The 12593-nt window shown below is 28.5% G+C and overlaps 1 protein-coding gene across 4 annotated transcripts in view; it reads left to right on the top strand.

Annotated features, from left to right (window-relative positions):
* LOC135930040 (uncharacterized) overlaps positions 1-12593 on the top strand; it is a 38534-nt gene that overhangs the window by 24298 nt on the left and 1643 nt on the right. For all 4 annotated transcript variants that reach the window (XM_065466813.1, XM_065466814.1, XM_065466816.1 and 1 more), the window contains exons 3-4: positions 8375-9727; positions 9879-10742. In XM_065466813.1, coding sequence (XP_065322885.1) covers positions 8375-9727; positions 9879-10742 — 2217 coding nt within the window. The remainder of the gene's footprint in view (positions 1-8374; positions 9728-9878; positions 10743-12593) is intronic.

The following is a 12593-nucleotide window of genomic DNA, read 5'->3' as shown; positions in this document are numbered from 1 at the left end:
CGACACCTTTGCATCTTTAAGTGCCACTGGCTTAAATAACGACAATTTACGATTTATAAAAAGTGTCCCTCAACGGCAACCGGAGTAGCAAAGCAAACGCGAATAACTTTTTAAACATTTGGACTTGATAACTCAAATTAGGTCAGAAAGCCATATGTTTTACGAGAGTTGGTACTGCGCAATCAAGAGTTGGCAAAAACCGTTTTTCACCTTTTTATCGTCGATTTTTTAAAATGTCTTTTTTAAAATATAAAAATCGGAAACCTGCAGGGCATTTAGCCATGCCCGGCCCAGACTCGAAATAATTTTCCGTACAGCCCACCTGGGATTTCTTTGAGAAAAATTTTGGCCAGGGTTTATAAACTTTTTTTACGACCTTGGTTTTTAAAAAAAAAAATTAAATATACCCCATTCGGTGTTTTACGGATCGTTTTTCAGCTAATTATGAAATCTATATAATAACATTTTCAGATATCTTACATTTGTCGTAAAAAGTGTAAATTTGAATCACACTTTCAATTCGACACTCGTGAATGGTAATTTCACTAGTTTTCTGATATTCTTGTAATTTAATATAGGCATTTATATAAGTATCAGTCATTTTTGGCGCACTCTCCCTGGCAACATACGAAATTGCCTGATTGGGAGGGAGAAAGGGAGAGTTAAAATGATATTTATATAAAATAAATTTTTCCCTTAATGTATATTATATTTTAAATATTGAAGTGTATTCTTTGTTGCTTTAATTGAATATTACTTAAAATAATGATTATTGGAATAATATTTTACTATAAATGTTTATGATACACAATTTTTGGATATATTTTACTTATTTATAATTTTCATAAACAATAATGGCGATTTAAATAATTGGCCAGGCCCGGATATTTTTTAAAAACAAATTTTAGGTTCGACACTGGTATTTAAATATAAAATTTTTAAGCCCTACCCAGACCGGATATATTTAAATAAAAAATACGGCCCGGTTCATGCACCCGGGCCGGGCTTAGGTCTCTGATAAATACATAATAAATAAAAACTTTTAAAATTTTATGACAGATTCTCTATCGAATATACTACATATTGAAAGTGGTGCAGAGTTTTTGACTCATCTAAAATGATTTCACCCCAGATTTACTGCCACTTTGCCCCGGGTATGGGGTCGATTGGATAATTTGTTACTCCTAGGACTTGCTCCTGAACTATGAGAGATCTCTCGGGAGTCTTTTTTATTTTTAAGTGGATGATGAGGTTATTATAGAATATTAATAGTTTTATTTGAAGTTATAGGAGTTCTTTTATTATTGCAAATCGGAACGGTCTCTATTATTTGTTAAAAATTGGCCCCAATTTTTTAAATTTAATAATTTATTTAATTATTTTAATATTTTTAATTCTACCAATTTTTTCTATAAATATATTTCGGCGAGATGTCGTATTTTATAAAACAACATTTAAAATACAACTAAAAAAATTAATATGGTTTTTGGTTTATTTTTATCATATAATTAATATTTTTTGCAATAAAAAATTATCATGCTATTAAGAGGTGTGGGCTAAAACAACAAAGTTCATTTATCGGCTTTAGTATTTATGCATTGTTGTATCTGAACCACCTTCCATGTCTATAATTAAAAAATTTTCGGAAAAGGGCATTTTAAAAGAAGTGCAACCTTAAAATTATTTTAAAAACAAATGTTCGACCAATGGTCACGCCCATGCCTATTTCTCTAATTTGCTCTGCACAGTTTTAACTGGATAACATCTTCTTTCTACAAAAAAATAAAATAAAAATATTTATTGAAACTGCGAGCTAAGAACTTAACATACAATATGTTTTTAAGTATTTTGCCAAATATAATTATATAATTAATTATTAATAACTATTATTAACTACTATTGATTTTTCCCCTCTATTTCCACAATAGCTAAACATCCATAAATGATTGAATTAAATAAAACTTAACATGAAAATATAATATGGGAAAAATGATTTCACGATGTGTACTGTAGTTTGTAATACATGTTTGGAAAAAAAATTCAATAATTTATCGAACCGGTGATTTATTACACTCTAACTAAGTCCATGGAATATAAATATTATATAAATAATATATATAAAGTACTACTTGCCTTATAATTAATATTTAACTGCTGTCGTCTTATGATTTCAAAAAATCTTTATTTGACTGTTTCGCTGAACGCCTTACATCTAAATCTAATAATTTATTTATAAATCTTGATATTTCTGATTTCAAAAGTTGCGCGTTAGCTCCCCTGTTACCTTTTAAAGAAAAAAAGAAACGGTCCTAAAAGATAAAAAAAAATGTAGCTCGGTAACAGCTACTAGTTTCAAAAAGTAGCCTCCGTTACTTCTTACGTTACTTTATATTTAAAAAAAAATTACGTGAAATATTATTTATTTAAAAAAAAAATTAATACTTGCAATTCAAACATTATAAAAAAAATATATCAATCGTGGTAAGAACGCAAATCTATTTTATTAGCTTGTTTTTATTCTTCTCTATTTAGTAATCATGTCTCATTTTTTCAAAATCATATGGTAGCTTCTTCCAAAAACATATTGCTCTTGTGATTTTGAAAATAGACGCGATGTGGCCAGGGACCGGTTACGGTTTTTAATTAAAAATTTATAAAATTTCTGTTCGGTTCAGCTAATTGTAATAGTTCAGAAGGATTCATTACAATTAGAAATTTTTTTTCTAAATTATTTTTATTGGAGCAACACCGTCGTTTAATGATTTTATTAATAAATAGTTTTTATATAATTAAATAAATCAAAAATGGTTATTTAGATATTTTGCATACTAAAATATAGGAAATAGGAATGCTCTAATACTATATGAAGCAGTTAAAAGATTGTAGATCAATTTAAGTCACAGTGAAAAATTAATACATACTTCTTATAGATATTAAACAAATATTTTGATCATTTAATAATTATAAATAACGACGCAGATATGTAATCACAAGGAAAAGAATGTAATAAAAAATAAAATTATTTATTTTATTTTGGCTGAAACCGGTTCAAATCGATTTAACTTTTTTTATAAAGTTCTTGTTACTCTTTCAAAAAATAATTACATCGCTTCGGTTACGGTTCAGATTAAGGGTTTATAACGGTTTAGCGGTTCATTCTGGTTCACTTCGGATCCCAGGATGTAGCTAAGAATGCCATCTATATATATGTGTGTCGTTTTGTATCTCTAAATTTTATGTCATTTACTGAGGAAGATCTTAAAATTTTAAAAATCCCATTTGACCAAAAATGCACTCCAGTATGTTATGAATACTTACCCTGTAATATTTCAGACAATTTTGGCCGTAAACCTTTGTGTATTTTATAAAAATTTATATAAATTAAGAATTCGAAAATTCTGTCTGAAATTGCATTTCTGGTCAAATCAGATTTTCAAATTTGAAATTCGCCCTCATCGCCATATCATATGACATATATATATATACAAGTATATTTCCCAAATTTTGGAAAAGGAAAAGAAGCACCCCCTAGCAATCTTAATTATTTTCTTTTTTTAAATATAATTTTAGTATAATCATTCTTATTTATTTGTCCATTTCATTTTCAAAACATATTTTTTAAATATCTTCCATCACTTGGTCTAATTAATAATTTATAATATCAAAAAAAATTGATTTTCAAAGTTATGAATTCAATTTCAAAATTTAATTATAAAATATATATTTATAAATAATTATTAAATTATTTATTATTATATAACTAATTAGAGCGCTACCTCAACAACATGCTAGGCTATATAGATTTTTCAGAATCCGAAGGGAAGGGAAGGCCTTTCTTTCTTTCTTTCTTTCTTTCTTTCTTTCTTTCTTTCTTTCTTTCTTTCTTTCTTTCTTTCTTTCTTTCTTTCTTTCTTACTGTCTTTCTTTCTTTCTTTCTTTCTTTCTATCTTTCTTTCTTTCTTTCTTTCTTTCTTTCTTTCAATCTTGCTTGCATGCATACTATATAACTTTCTGAGTCTTAAGGCTAACTAAATCTTTTACAAAATAAATGCTGAGAACTATAAAATTTCTGGAAAATATTAGGATTTATAAATTTTATACAACATAATTTTTTTTTAAATACTATACTTTTTTATTATAATCTATCAAATAAAATTATATGAAAATTAACATATCAAATATAAAATAAAATAAAACCTTATTCTATTAAAACGGAGGTGGGACTACAAGTTCCCAAAAAACAAGAATAATTATATTTTTGTAATAGTAATTTGTAGATTTTGTTTTAAAAAATAATATTCTTTAGGGTCTGATGTAAGGTCTCTTATCTTGTCGCCTATATTTTTGTTAAATTTCCGCTTGATTATGTCCTAGGGAAGAGATAACGATTGGTATAATAATATAATTTGTTAATTTTGAATATTTAATTGTTTTTTTTATCTCCATCTTATATTTTTATACCAATCGTTATCTCTTCCCTAGGACATATGTCAAGCGAAACTTTAAAATTTTTAAAAAATATAGGCGATAAGATAAGAGCCCTTACATCAGAACCTGAAGAATATTATTTTTTAAAACAAAATCTACAAATTACTATTTTAAAAATATAATTATTCTTGTTTTTTGGGAACTTGTAGTCCCATTGGTCACGGAATCGAGTTGATGCTCTAACCAAGGCCCCACACTGTTGGCCTACTTCCGTTTTTATAGAATAAGGTTTTATTTTATTTTATATTTGATATGTTTATTTTCATATAATTTTATTTGATAGATTATAATAAATAAGTATATAGTATTAAAAAAAAAATTTTATTTTTTTGTGAAAGACTAAATGTAACTAGAAACTGTAACGAGTTACTTTATAAAATGTGATACCTACCAAAATAACAACACTGCAATATACTTGTATTATTAGTGTTGTTAAAGGGCTCTATTTTTAAAAACGGTTAACCCAATATTTCAGCCAAAAAATATTGAGAAAGCCTAGAGATTTTGTTTGGATATCTATTAACAAAATCAAAATCTATCTTCATTTAAATACAATTTAAAGAAATATATCGTATTTGTAATGAATTAATCGATCTTTAATAATCCTTCAAAATATCTTCACCAATACACTAAATAATAAATGAATTAATTCCACGAAAAATGTATTTTATTAATGAAAAATAATGTTTTTTTTAAAAAAAAATAAAATCTGAAATCTAAATTCTTATAAAAGTGTTTTTTATACCATAGATAGGGGTTTATTTATAGCCTTGAAAAAAAGGATATCATTATTTTTTATAACTGGCCAATTTGTGGAAATTAATAAATTAGGTGCCACTCTGATTTTGGCATCAGGCTCTGTGTAACCCCTCGTTCATAGTTAGAGCGAATTTCTGCAAACTATACAAAATATGCTGTATTTTTGTATTTTCCACAGCGGATTCCAGCTAAATGTGAATGATGGGTTATTCTGCCAACACAATTGAATTTGTATCCAAGTATTCACAATATGCTTTATTTTTGTGTATTTTTATTTACTTCGCCACGAATTCGCACTAACTATGAAGGCAGGATAAGCGTAAGATGGGAAGCAACGAAAACAATTTAAATATAATAGAATGTAAAGTGTGCAATGGGGTTGGTGTTGTTACGGCTCGATTTATCCGATTTTAAATTAAGATTCCGTACATCAATTTTTCATTATTCGATATCGAATTACTTTAACTTTATCTCCATTAGTGACCCGTATCGGGCCTGATTTTTTAAACCCAGCCCGAAATTGTTTTTAAAAAACTTGTCCGGTCCGAATCGATCCCGAAAGATGTTTCTTTTATTTTATCCCTAAAAGTCCGGCCCGAAATAAAAATTATTTGTCCGCCCGAGAAATTTTTTAAAATATATATAAATTAATTATTATTTTTTCAATCGAGTTTCACATTTTTTTGCACTTGAAGATAATAGAGATCATTTTACAAACAATTAAAAGATTTTGACCACTTTCTTTCAAAAATTTTATAATATATTTATTTTATTGCAAAAAGCACGGCTGGCCATAATATTTTTTTTAAAAAATAATATATTATGTCCTACCCATTTCTGATCAATTTTTTTAAAAAAATAGGCAGAACCCGAAACACTTTTGGGTCGAGTTGCCAAACATACTTTATTGCAGATCTCTTTATCTCAATTTTTTTTAGTTATATGGCGCTATAAATGGGGAAAGAGGGGGGCTGAATTTCATTTAAAATTTTGAATATTGCTAAATTTAGACAAAGCTACGTACGTTTTCCCTTTGATCACAATATCAATCTCAAAAGCAATTTAGGACATGCCCCTTTTTACAGCAAATTAGTTTTAACAAAGAAAAGTATTTCACAAGCCGTTGATGTGCCGTTTAAATCACATCACCTGTCAGATTAAGAAGTTATCAATCGTTGACAAATGAATAAGATTTATATTAATAAACATATAAAAAATAATTGTTTATTTCATATTCGTATAAAAACAAAAATAGAATTTTAAAATATTCATCAAAAGTCGAAAACTATAAATTTATATATATTTAATATTTTTTAACGTAAAACATTGAGAAATAAAACATTCCTGATAAAACAAAATAAAAATTGCCAAATAAACTTGAATATTAAATTAAAAAAAAATTGTAGAGAGAAAAAACAGATCTAATTTGTCGAAAATTTATCCGACTTATTTGGGGGTGGGGGACCTTTTATTGATTTTATTCTTTTTTTTTTGTAATTTTTTATCTTTTAAAAAGAGGGTCAAAATCATGGGTTAAATTAAATATTGAATAAATCCAATAAATTTTATGTTTTTTTAACGTGGGAAATATGTCATCAATCCATATTACGTTTGGGTAATCTACTTGCTAAAAAATGACCAAAATTTTTTAAAATGCAATAAGAATAAGACCCTATTTTTCGTTTTTTTAAATTTAAATATCTGATTATACGGGAAATGTATTTCATTAAATTTGAATTCTTCGCCATTGTTATATATGTTATTTTTCCCATTGTTAAATATATATATTATTTTGCGGAATTGGTTATCTTAATTTCCCTACGAATTTCTGAAAATTTTGAACTTTCTAACTTAATATAATTTATATTAGTTTTTCCATTGACTTTATATGCAAATTATAAATGACTCAAAGGCTAGCTGCAAAATTGTCTATAATTTATAAGGTAGGTATTTTAAACTTTCCGGAATACATTTTCGGTAAAATCAGATTTTTAATTTAGATAAACGCGTTCAAAAAATGATTTAAAGTTGCGAAAATAACACATTGCCGGAAAAAGCGCACTGCCTCTAACATTTATACTACCTAGATTGGCGATTCGTTTATTAAATGCATTTAAAAGCGTCCATACGTAGGAGTGCGCGCTATTAAAAAACATAGGTATTGATGATAAATAAGCAAATTAGTCGACGTGAAAACCATAAAATTGCACTATAGCTTACTCATATGTAAGGACACTTCGAATCGCTAGTCTAGTAATATATATATAATTATGAAATTTAAAAAGAAAATTATAAAAATCCTCTAGGTTCTAAATGATAAATTTCAAGTAATAATAATATAACTATAATATTCAGGAGAACATTGGGTTCGCCTACTTTAATATATATATATATTAATAAAAGGTTTCCTTAAATCGAAACTAATAAACTTCTTTTTTTATAATTAAATATTCTATAATAAAATCCTATATTATATAGATATAATTAAGATATATCATATGAAAATATAATATTTAATAAAAAATATGTAATATAATTAGAATATGACATATTATTAAAGACCCGCAGACCAGGATCTTACAATTAAATTTGTTTGAAAATGGGTGATTAAAAATGCTGCTAGGATTAGTAAAAAAAAAGTATCATGAATTCTGCATGCCTCTAGCAAATAAGCCCCGGCAAGTCTCTTCTGGGAACTAATTCTACTTATAGTTTAATTTTAAAAGGTGCAAAAGAGTATTATTCAGGTCCAACCCAGAAAGCACCATATATACTATGATTTTATAAATACTTGGCCGGGCTTAAAGATTTTTAAAAAAATTTGGACCTATTTTTTAGAAATTATTACTCTTCATATTTTTAATTTTTCTTTGAAATGATTTGCAAATTAATTCAAAATGATAAAATTTTAAAAATTCTGGGCCTGGTCGCAAAATGATCAAAAATAAAATCCAGGTCGAGTTAAAAAAAATTCAAAAAAAAAATATTGTTTCGGGCCGCACTTAAAATGTCGACCGCTTAAGACTTATGATATATTTAATATGAATATAAAATCTTTAACTACATTATTAACTACGTTACTTTCTTATATATAGTGAATAATCAAGACTTATTTTATAATTTGCAGGTTATGGACATACGGCCCCTAACACTATAGCAGGCAAAACTTTCTGCATGTTTTACGCTTTAGGAGGTATACCCTTAGGTCTAGTCATGTTCCAAAGCATAGGTGAGAGATTGAATTCTTTCGTCGTTTTCTGCCTACGTAAGTGCAACAAATATTGCAGTATCAATGGATGCAAAAGGCGTTTAAATCGTGATAGTTTTCCTCGTTTATCTTTGCCAAATTCTTTGACCAAGAAACGAAATGAAAACTATCTGCCCAATAAACAATTTAACGCGAATAACAATAATCATAATCACCTGGGAAGGACCGCATGCGTGATTAATATCAATAGCGATGAAAATTACGTCGATCAGCATCACATTCTTGACAAATGCGAAAGCTATCCAGAAAATAAGGTGGTGGCCCACGCAGGGGGAGATATATACGTTCAAAATAACGAGATACTCACTATTAGTACCAGATCCATTACCGATTGCTCATATATAGAATTCAACGAAAGTGATTGTGCTAATCCTATCGAAGTCACTACGCGTAACCGCTTAATTAACAAAAAAACCTCGGACAATTTGGGCAGTCGACTCGAGGAATCACCAACTGAATCCATTCACATTACATATGAGCCGGTAACGCCCGATGATAATCTCAACTTGGGAGAGGAAAAACAGTTCAGGGACAAAGAAAATCTCATCACTAGCTACGATGACCAAGTTAAAAATAAAGAGGTGGAAAAGGAGGTTTCACAGAGTAAGGTGCTCACCATAAACTTTTTGCTTTGCTCTTTAGTCATGGGTTCAGGTGCGGCCGCTTTTAGCCACTACGAATCCTGGAGCCTATTCGATTCTTTTTATTACTGCTTTATCACTCTGACTACTATAGGGTTTGGGGATTACGTCGCTTTACAAAAGACAAACGCCCTGCAAAGAAAGCCAGAATATGTAGCCTTCAGTTTAATTTTCATACTCTTCGGTTTAACTGTCGTGTCAGCTGCCATAAATTTGTTGGTTTTGCGATTTATGACGCTTAATACCGAGGACGAGAAACGCGATTCGGCTGAGGCAAAGGTCAAAGCTGCTAGGGACGAAGCCGTGACTCTTCAAGGCGATGTGCTAGTAACTAAAGAGCAACCCCGCATGAATTCGGAAGGATTAATAATTATTGATGATGATACTGTCGAAGGACGAGAAAACGATTATTTCGATAATAAATTGTATGATGAGGAAAATGAGAATGGAAAAGAGGACAGGGCTCGAAGAGGTGCCAGGGAACCTATTGCCAAAGATAGCAGAACGAGGATACCTAGTATTGAGTTACCTATTAAAAGCAAGACGGGCGGGGAGATGGCCAGACCCAAAAGTATACATTTTTTATTTTTTAAATAATAAAAAAACAATATTCTGTTAATAAGAGTACTCAGTATACGTAATCTTGATTTAAAAATAAAATGATCTTTTTAAAACATTTATCCAGTGTTTAATAGATTTTTCAAATTAATATTATTTTGTAGCCAGAGCCAGTTACAGCGCACCCCAGGACCAATCCAAATTTAGGAAGAGCCTCAAAAGGTACAGCGACGTGGATTCGTTGAACGAATACTTTTCATTTTTAAAATGCTCAAATAATTCATCCCAAATTCCGCTCGTCACGCCGGCCTTTAAAACTGCTAACTCGTTTTTAGAGAAAAGCTATAACGATTCGAGGGAATTATGCCTTCTTAAAGAACCTCTTATTAAAAGCTCCGAAACCACGAATAACAATAATCAGCCCAATTATTACGCTCGCTTGCCAAAAACGTCGGCGCCGCTTTTTAGTTACCCCGAGGTAACGCTACCTCATAATCGATATTGTGAGCATGATTACGATCACTCACCTTATCAAATTTTCCATAAAAATGAAGTTCCACATAAAGACCCTTTTTTGAAAATTGATAAGGGAATTGTGCCTTTATCTAAATCCCCTTCCTTCCTATCACTCTCCTCTTCTTGGCGTTCATCTACCTCTTCCATCACATCCAAACCGCTACCGCCTCGACACGATTATAAATCTTTTATTAACACAAACACGCATTCTCAGTCTATAAGCCGTCACCCAACCAACTTCCATAATCAACCTAATAGATTAGGAAGAATTCTTAAACACCTCTTGGGGTTCAAAAATGTTAAAAGTATTCGAAACAATATCCCAAATTCGAATCTATGTTCGGATTCGCTCAATCCTTTAACCCCTAATCTTGCTACGAAAGCCTTATTTTATAACGAAGTTGTAGGTCTGGTTGGGATTAACAACATTCCATCTCACGTGATATCAAAAAGCAGTGATACATTTAACAATTATCAATTAAACTATCGAATACCAAAATCAACGCAAAAAGGTAAGAATTAAAGTTTGGGATGGGACCATAAAGAGTTCTAGTTCCAGTTGGATCTTAAAAGGGTTCCGGCTGAGCTCTATGTTCTGGTTCCGAACTTTGAAACGGATCAGCGACTTTTTAAACAAAATAATTTTTATGATAATAAATCAGGCAGTTTATTTTATAAAAATGGGGAAGTAATATTAATTACCTCCTTGAGCAATATTTAAATTAAATGGACAAATGATTTTATAAGTATTTAAAATTTTTGGCAAGTTATTAATTATTTTTCAAGTTTTTATGGACTTGGGAATGAATTTTAAATATGGGTAATTTAGAAATCATTTTATAGGTATTTATATTTCTGGCATGTTATTAATTAATTTTCAAGTGTTTTAATTGCCCGGTTATTAATTTTTTTTTGGTAGTTATTATATTAAGTATGGCTAGGATAGAGTTAAGGTTAGAGCTGTGTATTTAGTAATATGAATTTTATATAACAGCAGATATTGAGTTGTATTTCATTTCATTCACATATTTTGAATTTTATGTTATTGTAACGGTTTGACTCAACTGCAAATGAGTGCATAAATAAATTCCAAATTCTGCAGGTATAAATTATTTATAATATACATCTATCAATTAAGTTTCGATTAATATCTTATGATATAAACAAAGCATCAAATTAAATTACAGGATATATTTAACACTCTTTTGCTCAGTATTCATTAGAGATATGCAAAAGTAGGCCTAATATTTTTAAGAAAATTCGGGCCGGGTCGGGCTTTAAATTATCAATTTTATGTTGAATTTTTTATGTAAAATAAAAATACGTGATTTTATTTATAGAAAGTAGACGCCATATAATATATCGTTTATTTTGAGTAATTATAAGAATCAATTTCTATATTTAAATAAATTGCAAATAATGTGAAATAAATCTCCATGAAACAAGTTTTAAACTATATCATTTAGACGTTCACATTAATTAACTATCAAATAAAAAAAAATTAACCTGGGCAAAGGGGGTTAATAATAAAGTAATTAACATTGCATATTTCATTTAATCTATTAATAAATAGTTATATTACCAAAATAATTAGATCTTTATTTTCCAAGGTGGCATTTTTTTAAAATTATTAATCTTGACAAAACTGTTGGGAGTTTTAAAATTTCTTTTGCCCCACGAGGGATTAATTTTTACCTTTTTTAAAATATATAATAAAAATGTATGATAAATTATCAAAATCGGGCAATTGCCTTGCCCTAGTTAGTATAATACTTTAAAATTGTATCTTTTAATTTAATAAACAAAATGTTAAGATGTTGGATATAATACCCTACTTATATTATACTTCTATGTGAATAAATTCTTATTTTTTTGTATGACATTACATTTATAACACTATAAACGCAATCAATCTTTTGAATAAATAGATATGAATTAGTCCTAAGATCAAGATATTCAAATAAACTTACATCAATATTGAAAGTGAATCCCAAAGGGGATCCCCATGTTTATATTATATGAAAAGAAATTAGAACTTAATTAATCGACTATGCATAAGTTATATCTGCTACATTTACAGTTTCACCAAACCCATTTTAAAAATAAATTTAATATTTGTACAAAAAGTTAAAAATGAGAACCACTTTTAGTTTATGATTAATTAAGATGGATTCATTTTATATAATATGATTATTTACTAAAATAAAACTGCTTAGGCAATTTTTATTTATTAAAACATTTTATATTTTAATTTTACTGCTCAATATTTAATCGGCCCAAAATATTAATTTTTTGCTAATAAAAATACTACCTAAAATATTTCTAAATACTCTCCAAAACATTAATTTTTAATTATAACATTG

The sequence above is a fragment of the Gordionus sp. m RMFG-2023 genome, chromosome 5, assembly GCF_954871325.1.
Source record: "Gordionus sp. m RMFG-2023 chromosome 5, tfGorSpeb1-WG-v2, whole genome shotgun sequence".
NCBI classification, from domain to species: Eukaryota; Metazoa; Nematomorpha; class Gordioida; order Chordodea; family Parachordodidae; genus Gordionus; species Gordionus sp. m RMFG-2023.
Note: the sequence above shows the minus strand (reverse complement) of the source record. Positions and strands in the feature narration are given on the sequence as shown.